Source organism: Zootermopsis nevadensis, unplaced genomic scaffold (assembly GCF_977971745.1).
Source record: "Zootermopsis nevadensis isolate Lab colony 2312 unplaced genomic scaffold, Znev_1.0 Znev_ptg000022l, whole genome shotgun sequence".
In the NCBI taxonomy this organism is placed as follows: domain Eukaryota; kingdom Metazoa; phylum Arthropoda; class Insecta; order Blattodea; family Termopsidae; genus Zootermopsis; species Zootermopsis nevadensis.
In genome coordinates, this window is record NW_028259154.1 from 6,591,163 (window position 1) to 6,608,237 (window position 17,075).

The window sequence follows — 17,075 nt, forward strand, 5'->3', positions numbered from 1 at the left end:
CAAATCACATGTCCGACATCTTACATGTTGAAAATATTCCGAAGTCAGATCATCAATCGATTTATTCGATAGCTGTATTTCGATTGTTTCCATCCGTACCAAACGCGAGTACAAAAACCTTCAGAATGGTTTCAAGTCACAGATTAACCATTTTCACTGGTTAGTGGGAACGCGTTTGTAGCACATTTAATCTGTTTCATAAAATTCCCTTTTATTTATACTTTGTAGTGTTTACACAATATTCTTTGGTTCTTGAGATATGTAGATCAGAAGGATACCTGGGTGAAATTCGTTATGTGTTCCCTTCACTTCAAATATCTTTCAACTGATACAATGATTGAAATCTGTATTGAATTCTGTACATAGCACACTGTGAATTTAAATTACTTATATTTTTTATGTTTAGCTGTAATGACAGGCATGCCTGAATCTCGTCATATTAATACAATATTGCTCATATGCATTATTCAGAGAACAACTATTTTTCTCGATTTTTTAGATATCTAACACAATTTTATAATTTAATTTTAATTTTACAGCAGAAAATGGGTATAATCAAAATGAAAAATGATGTTGATGTCGAAAGTGAAAGAGATCCCATTGGCATGGTATCTGATGAGGTTCATGTACAATCAGGAACTTCAATAAAGAAAGATGAAACTTAAGGTAAGCCTTCCTTTCAGATGTGCTTTTTTTCTGTCCACTTAGACACATGCCTGAGTGTTTGGTTTTACTGTATTAGTTATTTTTAGCTGTTAAACGATTATAAAGAAAGAACATTACTGTACGTTTATAACCTAACTCTGATTTTCACCTGTAGTGCACCAGGCCTGTAAGAATAATAGCAAATTGCACTCTGAATTGGGTAGTGTGCATATATTCATTATCTTAATTTGTAATACAAAGTAACATAGACACTCTTTTTCAGGTTCGATTTTACGTTTAATTTGTTTAGTTCTTCTTGAGGCTGTTGGTACAGCACATGCATTACCACAGTTGTAATCTAATTGTTTCAGTCCAGATATATATGGATGCTTAAAATAAATTATCAGCTCCTCACATCACCCAAGAAAGGTTATCGATCCTTGCGCTAGCCCTTTATTTTGCAAGCATGTCTTATTGCGTTATGATTACATTTTACATTTAAATTGTAAGTGGAGAAAACGTGGTCATGATCAGCATCAGGTGTGGAGGTTTTGCTTAACTTCATTTTACTGAAAGTTGTACCTGGTTCATAGAATGAGACGTGTAACGTCTTCTTTCGCAGATCATGAATATAAAAGTTGAGGAATTTGCTGATACACAAGAAGAGGAGGATCCTATGGCAAAACTTGCATTAATAAATTCTGAACATGAGGTGAGTTGTACATTACAAATTAACTTTTAAGAAATGTGTAGGATTACCTATTGTGTTTCTCTTGTCCATCTTCATATGAAGCAATTCTACTCTGGTGATTGGATTTTGCAAAATTGCGCCAGGGGACTGAATTCTGTTGCTCAGTGTTTATGAAATACCATTTTAAGTTTCTGTTGCATCAGTTTTAAAACATGTGAAATTAAATATTGGCCAAAATGAGATATATTTTAGACAAATGTGGCCCATAAATCTTGTATATTATGTGGGCTTTGTATTCAAAATACTGCCTCCAATTGAATCTCTTATACAGTTCACAGAAACTATGAATGTTTGAAGATTATCTTTTATTTCTTTTGTAACTAGATGCAAATTGTACTCATATATTAAAACAGTGTTGTCATTTCTGTTAAGCATCCTTAACGTTTTCCATATGGGAAGATAAAATTGTGTATCAAATATTAAACATTGATCAGGAGATAAATTTGCAGCCATGGAGACTTTTAATGAAGAAGCAAATTGTGTCATAACATTTTCTGCCTTGTTTTCGACTTTGTTTCTGTAGACCCAAATATTCTCCTTTGCTCTGTCGTTTTGGCACAGATTTGATTAAATTAAATATTTAAGAGGTTAACTTGACTTCATATATAAAGTTGCCTGAGAGGGAAGAATGTTAATGTGATACTCTGCTCAGTATTTCTCTCCAAAACATACAAAATGTAATTTCATTATTGTGTGCACTTTATTAGTGATGTGTACTTGTAACTATCAAGTAAACACAATATTTTGTGACCATTGAATATGTGCTTTACCATCTGATTACATAAAGCAAGCCATAATCAGCTGAGGCATTGTCACTGCTTTGGTATGAACGTGCCAAGTAAACTGATGTCGACGTCTTTGATTTCATATTACGACACGAAGACTATATTATTAAAGTCATATTTGTATTAGAAAAATCCTTTTCATAGAAGAGTCTTATTAATCCTTTGGGATTAGTCCCTTCTATGGGACCAGAGCAGATCTAGATCCCAGAACGTAGTGGCCTTGTTTTAAAACATCACGTCAAGAAAAACAGGAATATTAAATGAAATGCACCATCGTCAGGCTCCTTTAAAGATGTTCCGCAGCTGCTATTAGTTTGATGCAGTAAAATTGTATTGATAATTAATCCATTTCATGCAGTGAGAGAGCACAGTCAGGACTCGTAATGAGTGTGGTTATTTTACAGGACTCCATCAATTTACAGAAAGTTGTACCTGATTCTAATAGTGAAACGAGTCTCGGGTTTTCTTATGATGACAATGAAGTCATTGATATTATAGTTGAGGATGTCGGAGGTGTGAAAGAGGAGGAGCATCTCCAGTAATAAAGGCGGAGCATGAGGTGAGTTGTGTGAGTATTGTCAGGTACGTTGTATCTCCATTTGTCTGTCCACATGAAGCAATTCCGCTCTGCTGAATAGATTTTGAAGTGTCTGTTGCAAACTAGTGCAAGGGAATTGTATTTGTTGCCTACTGTTTGTGGAGTATCGCTTCTGTTTTGTGTTAAATTTATTTTAAGACGTGTGATATTAAATATTGAGAAATACATGAAGTGTTTTAAACAGATGTAGCCACTCAACCTTTTGATAGTTTGTCCAGTCTTTCCAGTAAGCCTTGTTTTTATGCTATTAATTCCCATTGAATTCTATGCACATTTTTGTGGATCTGTGAATGTTTGAAGGTTTTCCCCTTTCTTTCTTTAACTTTGTTGCAGCGTGTATCACTACAGTGGCATAGAACTGCCATTTCCATTAAAGAACTTTTACAGGATAATTGATGACCCTCTAAAAATGTAATATTAGTTGATTTGTTCTAAGACTATGTTGGACATTGCTAATTGCCTTGATTTTAAGACTCCATCAATGTAAGACACACTTGATTTAATGGTAGGTATTTGGAAGGGGGGGGGGGGAAATGCTACATCAGTTGTTAGACACCATCAGATCTAAAATGCATTGTCAGTATTCCTGTCTTTGGGTAATTCATTGTCATTTACTGACAATTTTAGATTATCGGCAGTTTGGATCAAATGAGCACACTTAGGTTTAAGTATGCGTTACTCATTACTAAAAGGAAAAGATAAGCTGAATCTTTGGATTACTGTCTGAAAGTTTTTCCTTCTTAATTAGGGTTATTACTGAATGATGAACAGATATAAGTCCCTCAGAGTCACCTGGAACTTCAGATATAAGCAGTTTTTAATTAAACTTGTTTCTGTATCGCTGGCAGGTGATTTTTATATGTAATTGTTTTGTACGGATGTAAAACATGGTCTCTCACTCTGAGGGAGGAACACAGATTGCAGGCATTTGAGAATTGGGTGTTGAGGAGGATATTTGGACCTAAGAGAGAATACGATGGGACATGGAGAAAACTGCATAATGATGAGCTTAAAAATCTGTACTCCTCCCCCAGAATTGTCAGGGTGATTAAGTCAAGAAGAATGAGATGGGTGGGGCATGTGGCAAGCATTGATGGGGAAAGAGATGTGCACCTGAGGGGAAGAGACCCCTGGGGAGACCTAGACGTAGATGGGAGGATAATCTCAGGCAGGATCAATGGGAGATAGGGGTTGAAGGAGACTGGATTTTGCTGGCCCAGGACAGGGACCGGTGGAGGGCTTTAATTAATTCGGTGATGAACCTTCGGGTTCCGTAAGACATCTGGTTGGTTGGGTCCACTATTTGGGAAACCTGAGGGGAAGAGACCTCTGTGGAGACCTAGACGTAGATGGGAGGATAATCTCAGGCGGGATCTATGGGAGATAGGAGTCGAAGGAGACTGGATTTTGCTGGCCCAGGACAGGGACCGGTGGAGGGCTTTAATTAATTCGGTGATGAACCTTTGGGTTCCGTAAGACATCTGGTTGGTTGGGTCCACTATTTGGGAAACCTGAGGGGAAGAGACCTCTGTGGAGACCTAGACGTAGATGGGAGGATAATCTCAGGCGGGATCTATTGGAGATAGGAGTTGAAGGAGACTGGATTTTGCTGGCCCAGGACAGGGACCGGTGGAGGGCTTTAATTAATTCGGTGATGAACCTTAGGGTTCCGTAAGACATCTGGTTGGTTGGGTCCACTATTTGGGAAACCTGAGGGGAAGAGACCTCTGTGGAGACCTAGACGTAGATGGGAGGATAATCTCAGGCGGGATCTATGGGAGATAGGAGTCGAAGGAGACTGGATTTTGTTGGCCCAGGACAGGGTCCGGTGGAGGGCTTTGGTTAATTCGGTGATGAACTTTCGGGTTCCGTAAGCCATCTAGTTAGTTATATGTAATTTTCCCTACATTTGCATATGTGGTTTTCTCCTTCCCCCTTACTCCCCCCGTCTCTCCCCAAGTTTTCTTTTTTGCAACAAATTATGTTCTGTTTTCTTTGTATAGTAACATCTCAAAAAATATTATTTTGTTTGTGGATGACAAATAATATTCATTACAATTAAATATTGTTGTAATGAAATGCAAAAAAATAAATTGGCCAAGATTTATTGTTTTTTAAAGGAAATAATAATAATAATAAATGTATTTTTGTCAAGTACATGATGCATCACTCATTTATTGTGATATTGGTGAGCATAAAACTGTAATTCATACACTCACACTGTTACATTGTAAACTAGAATTATATAACATCATCAGTGTGATAAGTCATTGCCCCGATGACAGAAGCAGCAAGCACCTCTGAAACATCAGTAAACTTCTGTCAGATTATGCGGAAGACGACCATCTTCATACTAGGTGCTTTGAGAAACTCAAATCAAAAGTAATGTGTCATATCCTCCAATCATCTGCACATCTTTAATTAATGTTCCTGTTTTCTGATTATCTAATACATAATCAATTACTGACTTTGTTCCTTTAACAGACCATGACACTGTTTGAGTTTTATCCATATATGGATAAAGACCATCACAATGGAAAGTCCTCCATGCATTTCAACACAGGCTATCAGTCTCTGAAAATTTTGTGTTTACTTTTGTTCTGGTTTTCTGAACCACACTGAATGCATTCCTTTCCCTGTCTTGCTGTTGCTTCTCACATTCAGATAAATTTCTGTGTACGTCATAAAACATGTTTCAGTTGTCAGAAGTGCTGCTAATATCCCATACATTACAAAACCTGTATATGAAATTCATATCTACATGTTCTTATGAGAAATGTGAAAGTCATTTGACTAATGCTTGCATGATGAAAAACTTCAGCACCAGGAAAAGCTGTCATTTATAGGGCATTTTTGCTGCAATTTGCCTGTGTGATGCACTCCCACAATCTGGCTGGAAAATTGTAATTATTTATTTATTTGCAATGTCAGAAATAATTATTGAAGTTGTGCAGATCTTTGTTATTTGTCACATGATTTTGGTGTGCTGCCATGTGCTTCTCATTATAACACGAAAGTGTGAATGTGTGTTTTGGTATCATGATGTTTCCCATACTTGCATGAGAAATATGGAGCCATTTAAATATCCATTTTTTTGGCCATAAATCTGCCTCTCTGGAAAAAGATACACAAACAGGTAGGCAGGATTTGTCACTGTAGAAACTCATATGGTACCTTACAAGATATTTGGAGGTTCTGTTCAAGTTTAAAAAGTGTTCCCCAATTTTAAAGAATTGATAGTTTTTTGGTGATTTTGTTCAAACCTTTTGTTTGCTTTCTATTAAATAGGATCTGAGCCATTTTACAGCTTTCCTCGAATGCCATCAAAATGTAATTTGGTTAACAAAATATAATGACTTACACAGTCTGAAGTTTCTGCTAAATCACAATAAATTCTTCTGACCTGCATTTTTTTGATTGTCTGTAAGTTTGAGGGCTGCGTCTTCAGTGGACGCACCTTTGCTGAAGCCAGATTTTTCTGGGACCAGTGTGCGTGTCATGACATAACCTAACCTCACATACTTCCAAAGAAGTAGTTAACAGTTCAGTTAAATGTATCTTTCCTCTCTCCCTTTTCATTAAGTACCATGTTCTCTTTATTTTATTACCAGATTTTATTATTAGTCTACTGTAAAACTGCTTTTTAGCCTATTTTATAACATTCAGGATTTTACAGTACGTAATGTAGAATGCTCTTGTTTTTGGGTGATAACTGTTCCTGCTGTAGATATGACTCCTCTTACATTTGCCATATATTTTTAATCCTTGCATAATTCAATCATTCTTTATTTTGCCTATATTATTATATTTAATTGGAAAACTACCTTCATAGATACGTAGAAAAACATACAACAATGAGTTGTTATTGTCTTTTTTAAAAGAGAACTTAGCTGCTACAGCAATATTATATTAATAAGAAATATTACATTAGATTATATCATTCATAAGCTACTGGATATTATGGTCTGATAGGCAATTTATTATTGGGGCGGTAGATGATGAACTGAACCTTATACTTGCATAATGCTTCCCTTTTAACTAAATCATAGCTTTCTTGAAGGCTGTAAATAGCTGATATGTACTCCATTGTACTCCTGATTTTTCTCCAGTACCTGAAAAATGCAGAATGTCTGATCAGTGCTGACTGATTACATAAAAATCTTCAGTGATGATCCCAAATAATTCTATGGATGTATTGAATTAACCTTGACAGAGAATGCTGTATTTAGAATGAAATAGTTACCCCTACATCACGAGGTACTCTCTTTCATCCACAGCCTGAATACATGCTGTTATGTGACATGGGACCCACATAATATGGACTTTTCCCTGATTTATTTTTAAGCAGATTTGAAACTAAAGGCTACAGAAATGTACCTATTATCTTCACTATACCTATTCATCTGTCCATATGTAAGAACTTGAGAGCAAACAGCTAATTGGATTTTGAAGATGTTTTATGTTAGGGAATTTTTCTATTTGAAGAGACATTTCAGTTTTGTTCAGTGTCATGATGGCAACATTTGGTACATTACATTAACGCCTAATGTGCTTTTGCTTGTGAAAGTGACTTCGTGGTAGTGGTAGAGTACCACCATCTAGCTACTCAACCACATTGAGCAAATCTTAAGTTGTCATTATTCATATTAACATCATCTGCCATCCAAGCAGAGGCCAGGCACCCTACTTGAGCTAAGGTCATTTGCCCCAAACACCTCTGATGTCACTGGCATCATCCTCAATGTGTCAGAATGGCTGCACTTGTTTTTCTTTGCCAAGCCGACTTGTTCAGTGTTTAAGAGATTCTGTTCTCAGGATAAAGAGATGCAAGGATTGCAAGAGGTTAATAAGTAGATGATGCAAGTTGTAATACAAAATCATTGTTATTTTAGTTAGATATGAGTGAACTTGAGGTTAAATTATTTTAGATTCTCCTTTCACTCTTATCTGTACTGCAGATTGAACCCAGTACATGGTTAACTATATTGCTTGAAAGATTTTTATCAGAAGGTTCACTATGCTTTAGATACCAACAAATAGATTGGTTAACCACTCTTTTTTCTCTCCCCATTAGGCTAAGCAATGTGAGTAGGTTTTTCTAACAACAAATCTGGTTGGGTTGGACATCATGTTATGGAATGTGAATATGCATTTCTGCATGCTGTCAGTCGAGAGTTTGTTTGCTATGTATAAAGTTACAGTTTTGACGAGTGAATTAACCTATTTGTCTCAGGTAGCCAGGAACTAAATGAAATAGGAAATATAATGCTGTCCCACTGAGAAAATAAATCTGTTCTGAAAAGAATGTAACTTTAGTAATGCAATATTTGTTGAGCTTACTTATGTCTTGTTTTCAGTCTCATTCTTCTTCCTAATAAGATTTGACCTAATATTTTTTTCAATTTGTTTGCTAGAGTCCTGCGAATGAGCAGAACTTAGTTCATGATGGTCAGCGTCCATATTCCTGTGATATGTGTCATAAATCATTCACTCGCCGAAGTACACTGAAGCGGCATAAACGCATACACAGTGGGGACCGTCCATATTCCAGTAATATATGTAACAGATCATTCATTCAGCAGGGTAATCTGAAGATACATCAGCATACGCACAGTGGAGAAAGGCCATATTCCTCTGATGTGTGTAATAAATCATTCACACTTTGAACTACACTGAAAAATCATCAATGCATACACAATGGGGACCTTCCATATTCCTGTGATGTATGTAAGACTTTTTCTGCTGTCAGAATGCAAATGAATACCTACTCATGCACATTTACTTTATCCAGGATGGGAATAGTAATTGTGCATTTGAGGCAAAGGGCAGTCACATTCTTGTGTAATAAAATGATGAGAATCTCATGATGTATGATGTGAAGTTTCTCGGCAACTAAACGGTGACAGTGACATCTTTTTGGTTTAACAATTTCATTCAGTTTATTACTTCCATAACATTTTATAACCGTTTCATTGGCATGGGGAATGTTATATAATTTTAAAATGTGTTAAGCATTTGTCATTTTTAGTTGCATATTTTACTGATAGTTCAAAATAATCATTCTAACCTTCAGGTTACTTGCAGGTCAAACAAGAGTGTAAGTTGTAATGACTTTGTTATAAATAGCCCACCTTCAGAATGCTGTACTTGGAAATGTCACAAGCAGATCAGTGATTGGCATATTTGCTTTCAGATGCAGAAAACTTTTTTGTGTTTTGTCAAAGATATTCCTACGTAGTGGCAGGAATATTTATTGTTCTTCCCATGTATATTACATTTGCTGCTAATCTAATCACTATTTGTTATCAAAGGATAATATACTAACCTTGTCCAGGAAACTTCAGATGATGCATGTTAGGAATGTGTGAAGTACATACAGTCCACAGACCAGGAGATAAGCCCTGCAAGGAATTCGATATACGCGCATAAGCAAGATTTCGCGGTGAGTGACGACAGGCTTTCATGTGTTCTAATGGCCACAGCCTTGAGAATACCTCAGAGAGGCACAGCGATTTAATCTAGAATATTATCGCAACACCCGCAGAACACATTAGAGGTGCGCTCACTACACGCTACTCTTAACTGCTTGACGTTTTCAGTGTGTGTAGTAGTGTGAAACTCTGACGTGTCACACTTCCCACAAATAGCAGCCCTCTAGTCCACCAGGCAGTAAACATTCCCCCTGCACCGCACCAGAAACGACTTCCCCCCGCAGGGCTTTTCTCCTGGTCTGTGGACAGTAAGTGTGTTTTGTTCCCAACAAGTGTCTTGGTTGAGTTTGAGGGCTTGACTTACTCATGTACCATTGCAGTTACTCTTCATATGTTTTGCTGCTGATGTCATGAACCGAAATAAAGTTGCTTAAATATTACATAATGCCACACTATCATTTAGTAACCACCACTGTTACAAAATACTTTATTTTAACTTAGCCTCAAAGGGGCTTGTGTGTAGTTAAAAGATTAATGACCCTAATACAGGTCAACATGCGTCACCAAATGATTCTTCCTCAGTCTCCATATATGAAAACTTTGAGAACTCACTGCGAGATTCCATTGAGAGTGACACAGATTTTGAAGGATCTATTGATGAAGCAGGAAGTAGAGATGGTGATATTGCAGCTATAGTAATTCAAGAACAGGGACAGATTGGAACAGCATGTCCACACAGTAACAATGTTAAAGAAAATTATTCCAGAGATTTTACACTCAGATTCCTACACCTCACTTAATTCAAGAGGACAGACAATTAGTCCACCTTGCACCTCATGACAATACCTACAAAAAAATCTTTGCACGATTACAGCGGTAAAGTCCGAGAATTTTGCTTCTTTATCAGCCTGAGAGTGAAATGTACATTTAGCCAAGTTATGCTTAAATGCTGGCGCTTGGAAAAATAAAATACACTGGAATGAAACCTTCATTCAGAATTATCAAATGTTTTAAATACAAAACGAATTCAGAATTTTATTAATACACAACTCATTTCGTTGCAACCTGTTGCTCTGCCATATACAGGCATAAGAATATTAGGAGTACTTTACTTCTCACTTAAATTCACTCTGACAGGTCATTACAAGGTTTGAATTAAGAAATTTTTCTGAAAATGTAAATAACAATGATCTTTTTACTCAAAATTGCAATGCCTCCATAACAATCAACTCCTTGTAGAAGACACAATACGAACGATCAACAGAACAAAGTCCTTCATATGACCTCTCTAATAACAGACTAATGCAGAGAAAGTGTATTGGTATGTTCAAGAGCCATAATACCACACACCCACTAAGATCAGCCAGTAAACTGATGAAGTGAATTCTGAGTGGTAGAAATACAAACCATGTAACTAGATATATACAACATAACTACAGTTTTTTTAACTAAGTAAAATAATAACCATGGAAGTACTTCAGCCTCATCCACACTTCCACAAGCAAATTACTTTTTTCAGTTGAAACTAAACATTTAATGCTACTGCTGCTGTCATTATGGCAAAGACAACACTTGTCCACATCCACAATAAAATTACATTAAATTTAATGTACTGTATCATAATCAGTTTCTACGAATGTTCTGCATTCAGTTTTATAAAATTATGTTTACTATAAGTATAAACAAAATGGTCTTTAAATTGTAAACACAATATTAAAGCATAGTTCTGTCTGTATGAACTCCTTCCACAATCTTAACCATATTAACATACAATTTAAGCTGCATATTTCTGTACTGTTTCTCAATACAATACTTGAAGCAATAGAACAGTTGGGCTGAACACGCACTGCAACAAAAGAACTTGGTACAAATCAACGCTTACAAAAACATCATTATATTTATCTGCTGTAGGATTCTCACTATGTATCTATCTTCTGTATTAGAAGTCTTCTACTTTTACTGCTTACAGGTTTACTTGTACATTTACATACAATGCATCACTTATTTAGAGAGCACACAAGAAATTTTTCACATACAATTCTATGCACCCGAATCAATTAAACCAAATCACAAGATACAAACATTGACATATTCAGACTTCAAAACTATTACCAAACATTGAATGCAATATCCAGAGTTAAGTCAAACAGCTTAAAAGATTCTTAGTGATCCTTACTGGCATTTATAACCAAATAAGCATTAGTTAATTTTAGCACATTTAATGTTGCCTATATTCACACAGCCATTAATTTAGACTTTTTGTGGTTTAGAAAGAGTTCGGTTACACCACCGAATATCAAGTACATCACTTTGAGGGAAGAACACAAACTGAAGGTACGTGAAAACAAAATACTTTAAAAGAATGATTTACACTTTTACCCAAGTAGGGTTATGCCATTTAAATAATGTTGGGGCTGTGCACAGTTTTGATGAGGAAATAAAAACAAGACAATTGGTGGTAAATATCCTGAAAGCAGTTCACAGCTCTCTGCTGATAATTCAGGTAACACTGACATTTTTAACAAAAAAAGCAAAGCTATAACTTAGATATCTGCACAAAAGGGGCAAAAAAATTAATGTGAAATGCCCTATGATCCATTAGATATAATACTAAATGATACTATGAGCCGGGATACCTCAGTCAGTACAGTGACTAACTGTGGACTGCATGACCGGGGTTCGATCCCCGACCGGGGCAGAGGATTTTACCTCTAGCCTCTGCATCCAAACTGGCTCTGAGGCCCACCCAGTCTCCTGTCCAATGGGTACCGGGGTCCTTTCCTGGGGTAAATCGATGCTGACCACTCGCCCCCATCTGGTGCCGAGGTCAAGAAAGAGTAGGAGCTATACCTCCACTCCCCCAAGCGCCTACATAGGCGTGTAGCGGGACGCTTTACTTTACTAACTGGTGCTATTAACATATTAAGTATAACCACTTATTTTATAAGACAGTATTGGTGACAAATTATAATATTAAAATTTTAAGGTTAAACAAATTCTTTTAACAATCCTTTAAGCTTTAATAAGATTGCAGTGCATATGGAAGAGGTCTTAATATCCATACACAATTCAACCTATCAATGAATCCACCTACTGTAGTGCCTTCAGCAAGTAGACTAGCCAGGGAGTCGATCAATCAGACAACAAAATTCATTCCTGAGTATCATTACAATTTTACAACTGATACAGGATTTGAGACTTTTGCGGCGAGTACAATCAATAAAATCTTCTCAAGCAACAGCTGTGTTAACTGGTTACCGTGGTTTACTACGGTAACCAGTTGACGCGGCTGTTGCCTGAGAAGATTTAATTAATTTTACAACTGTTTGCACACATGTAATAAATTATCACTGAAGGAAGTGCTGATGACACTAGGTTTCTACAATATTGTCTGCATATTACGAAAACTATGAGCTACAATCCTGACAAATTGGTTTTGCAGTGAAATCAATTTCCCAGACTTTAGAATATAACATTTTAATATCCACCTTGTCATTTTTTAATTGTTCATAGTAAGACCTCTTCCCATTCTCTGGAGGCAAATTTTTACAATTTATAAAAACATGAAATTCTGCGAACATACAAATATTTCACAAGGGCCAGACTGAAACAAACTTACATGATAGTATTTAATTCTATTTTCAGTAGTGAGACAAAACACTACCCCATTACATTCTGGTAAGGAGGCTGGTATAAAATTAAAAGTAGTCTAGTCACTAAAATCCAGAACAGAATCATAATATCAGGTAGCAAATAAATCCTTGGAAAAAATTACATGGACAGATCAAAATCAAATTCACAAAAGAAATTAAGGGTGGGTTACATATGGAATCTTTGTCTTCATGTGTATTTAAATATATGAAAACTGAAATATACTAACTGTTAATTTTGTGTAGTCTCTTACTTTATGGAAATTGGCACAAAAAACTTAAGGCAGAAGCAGTAACAGGATAAAAGTCCCCTAATGAGGAGCTTCATAATTTGCACCCCTCCTCATGATCAAATCAAGGATTATGAAATGGGTGAGGCATGGAAGAACGCGTACACACGGGATTTTGATCGGAAAACCTGACAGGAGGAGACCACTTGTGAGATGTCTTGGGCATTTCCACATTTTGCAACAACATAAAAGAAATCATACATAAATACAATTTTTTTTTTTAATTTTTGGCCACAATTTTCCATGTGTCATACATGAGTAGATGAGAGCATTTGTACAGGATTCAAAGCATCCCTTCTTCCTTTTGTAGTCAAGTAAATACGATATTTAGTGATACGTCTAATATGAATACTGAATGCTTATCCAAACAGTGCTCCATCTACCGCAGCATCCAAATTATGGAAGATAATAAACATCCTATGACCAAATTTGCAGGCTAAAAGAATTCAACGCTACATTAGGCAAGAGGAACACTCATATCTAGTCTTGATTCCATTAAACTCTCCTGAAGCTCTACTTTCAGTAGGGGTAAGTAAGATTTGATTTTTGGTTTTCTGAGTTGATGCATAAACTTGTAGGGGTTGCCAACAAGAATAAAGTGCCACAACCTAGATGACCATGATCCAAAAGTATCAGAGGCTCCAAGCACCAGTGTGTTGGATCACAAACTCTTTTATGGGGTCCAGCATGCTGTGACATGACTTGCCATCAAACACCAGTGCAAAGCCATTTTTGTATTTGTTGGGAGAAAAACGTTTCCAGCATCATTCTGTATGTGCGTTATACAATAAAACTCATCATAACCATAAGGGGCTGAAACAAACTGATAACATTGACATAAAATTACAGTTCCCCTGCAGTCATTGGAAAACAAACACCTATGAAGAAACATAAAGAAAGTTGATGAACAATGTGAAGCAGCTCCAACTTCATGCACCTTTTCAATGAAGAGTTCACTTAAAAATGCCAACATCAGAATAACCTGTATAAGACGAAGACAATAAAGCTACTTTCGCAGTATTCAGACGTTGCATGCAACATTCAACAGACATGAAGAACACTGGTTTTGAATGTCATCACCATCTATCATCGCCCATGATCATAACCTGGGAAAAGTTTGCACAGTATAGAAGACAGAGTTTCATTGACAGTGATCTTGTACTTTTCTCCAAGGTCATGCCGGCAACATGGACAACTGTAAACCTCAGCTGAAAATGATCTTTGCAAACAGCGTTTGCAGAAGTTATGTTTGCTAACAGTGGTGACAGGCTTATGGACCAACTCCTGGCAACATATGCACATAAATGTTTCAGCCACTTTAGCAATGTATTTCTGTTTCCCACCTTTGAGGTACTGACTACAAAAATTCCATAACTTTGTGTTGATACCACGCTCAATCAGCTTCTTTAAAATGTTATCTAACTTAAATTCCACAACCTTGGTTCTCTTAATGGTGCTGCTAGAATCTTCCAAGGCTTCACACGACCTCTTTTTGGACTCCCTTCTTTTTTCCTTGGATTGTTGCACGTCAGCTTTCAGTTTCTCTTCCTTAGCCTCGAGGTAGCCTTCAGGTACTTCTGCCTTTTCCAAACCATGAAGCTTAATAAGCTTCTTACCTTCTGGAGTCCAGGGGGCTGGACTATCATCATCACGGCGAAGACGATATCGCCACACGATGAAACCAGACTTTCCCTTCTCTGGGTAATACTCCACCACCTTATATATACCATCACATCCATTCCCAATTTCAGGAGCATATTCAGAATACTTTCTCAATTTGTAGTTTCTGACAACTCTCACAGGCTTCCCACCTTTCCAGTCGTTAGCTTTAGCTCCTTTATCACAAAGTTTAGAGTTGCAATTGAGTGCCAACGCTTTGTTTAGGCATGTGAGTGTCTTATCACGGCTTTGACCTGCTGTGCGTTTGTTTCCGGATAAGTCACGTCCACCCGAACCTGTGTAGAGAAACTCGTCGCCGTCGTCCTCGTAACCCCCGCTAAGTACGATACTGTATGCGCCGTCAGACTCATGTCCGTGAATACCGGCGACATGAGGTCGATGCACACCAGATTCAGAAACCTGCACTCTGTATAACCAGGATGTTCCAACTTCTATACCAGGAATTGGGCCATAATGATTTGGTCGTACCAATGTGCATTCTTTAGTGCGCCCCATACATGCCACTCCCTTCCCCCAGTCACGTGAACTTTTGGAATTCATACGTCGTAACTTTGCTTTCTTCTTACTCTCCTTCAACTTTTCACCTTCTTTCACAATCTCATTTTCATCATTCTTTCAGTCTGGACAGTACCAATCATCACTGTCTGGAACAGCTTCCAAAGGTGGATTAAGGCATCTGATATGGTAAGCCATGTTACATTCATCACACAGAATTTGCGTAGCAGGATCATCCTTTCCACCACAAACATAACAACTGCACTCCCTGCACTTTACACGTGGATTGTCATGGCAGCTCAAACAATTTAGAGCGCTCTGATGTAAAGGTATTTGTGTTTGCATCAATCTGTCATCTTCTTTGGTCCTATCTGCCACTGGAATTGGCTTCTCAATCTTCAGTATGTCATCACAAAATACGGTCTTGCAGTTATCTAATGGTACAGCATCTCTTCCTATATATAAACAGCCAATGATTTCTTTCTCTCTTCTTCTTATATTAACTGTGATGATGCGAACAACATACCAGTATCCTCGAAATCTTGGATTCTCAATATTATAGGTTGCCATAACAATATCATTTATTTTAAGATCACTTACGTCATGTTTTTGTCTAGCTCCCATCTGCTTTTTGCACTCCTCCATATCTGTAGCTCTGATATTGTTTCAGAATCAAATCATTCTCCACTCACAGTTCAAATTATGGCAGGACGTGGAGGTCATGGGGCAATATTGGAGGCTTTCCATACTCAGCAGCGACCAGGAGTTGAAGCTGATAAGAGTCAGGTGGGAAAGTACATCAGCAATGTGTTTACTCTCTTAGGTCCAGATCAGTAGATTTTATTGCTTGAGAAATACTTCGTGCTTATTGTTACGGTGTTCTGGGATTAAGTATTCTAGTTATTGCCCCAAGCTGTAGTCAGTAGCCCAAAGCTTCACTTTGAGATACTATTTGAATTTCTTGTCCTTAAGTTTTCACATCATGAGCCTGGCATAGCTCAGTCATTATAGTGACTGGCTATGGACTGGACGACCGGTGTTTTGATCCCCGACAGAGGCAGAGGATTTTTTCGCTAACCTCTGCGTCCAAACTGGTTCTGGGGCCGACCCAGTCTCCCATCCAGTCGGTATCAGGGTCCTTTCCCAGGGTTAAAGCGCGGCCAGGCCGTGATGCTGACCACTCACACCATGAGTAGGAGCTGTACCTCTTCTGCCCCCAAGCGCCTACATGGTGTATAGTGGGACAACATTACTTTTTATTTTTAAGTTTTCAACTTTGGCTCTTGGGTATAGGCTACGTCAAATGTTGATAGTTATCCAGTGTGTTGGCAAACACTGCAGTTGCAATCTCCTGGGTGAATGTGTGGTGACAGGGTATTTTTAGAAGTGTTATGTGAGGTGGAAGTAGAATTTGATGGTGCTGATTGGTAGAACAGGGGAGTGGGCTGCTTTCTTTTGAGGAAAAGAGGTGATGAAAGAAATAATAAATATTTAAGGTTTAATAATTTCATTTAACAAATTGGAATCTGAAGCATGTTCCTCCCAGTGTAATGAACTCTCTCAACCTTCCTCATGACATTTCATTGAATTTCATCCTGGTTACTAGGCCCTTGCTCACAGCTGTTGGGCTGTGCGTGTGCAAACAGGGTGTATTCATGAGCAGAAGATGTTTATTCACAAGCATTTCTTTGCACCAGAATAATTTTTAGCTGTTTGTTAGGCATTTAGCAATGCATATCCTCCGAAGGAA

General features: G+C 37.4%; 1 protein-coding gene and 1 long non-coding RNA gene across 3 annotated transcripts; one reads left to right on the plus strand and one right to left on the minus strand.

Moving 5' to 3' along the window:
* The first annotated feature begins 80 nt into the window (after window positions 1-80).
* On the plus strand, window positions 81-11,932 carry LOC147872966 (uncharacterized). Of its 2 annotated transcripts, none has more exons than XR_015536318.1 (5): window positions 81-159; window positions 540-666; window positions 1,268-1,357; window positions 2,586-2,740; window positions 11,481-11,932. It is a non-coding gene; the product is annotated as an uncharacterized LOC147872966 (long non-coding RNA). The 2 variants fall into 2 exon arrangements; XR_015536319.1 differs by lacking the exon at window positions 11,481-11,932 and adding an exon at window positions 8,194-9,655.
* A 1,740-nt stretch (window positions 11,933-13,672) lies between these two features.
* On the minus strand, window positions 13,673-16,001 carry LOC147872967 (E3 ubiquitin-protein ligase UHRF1-like). The gene is given in 1 exon segment (XM_087353330.1): window positions 13,673-16,001. A coding segment is annotated over 1 exon segment (1,734 nt). The 5' UTR covers window positions 15,971-16,001; the 3' UTR covers window positions 13,673-14,236.
* Window positions 16,002-17,075: the final 1,074 nt, after the last annotated feature.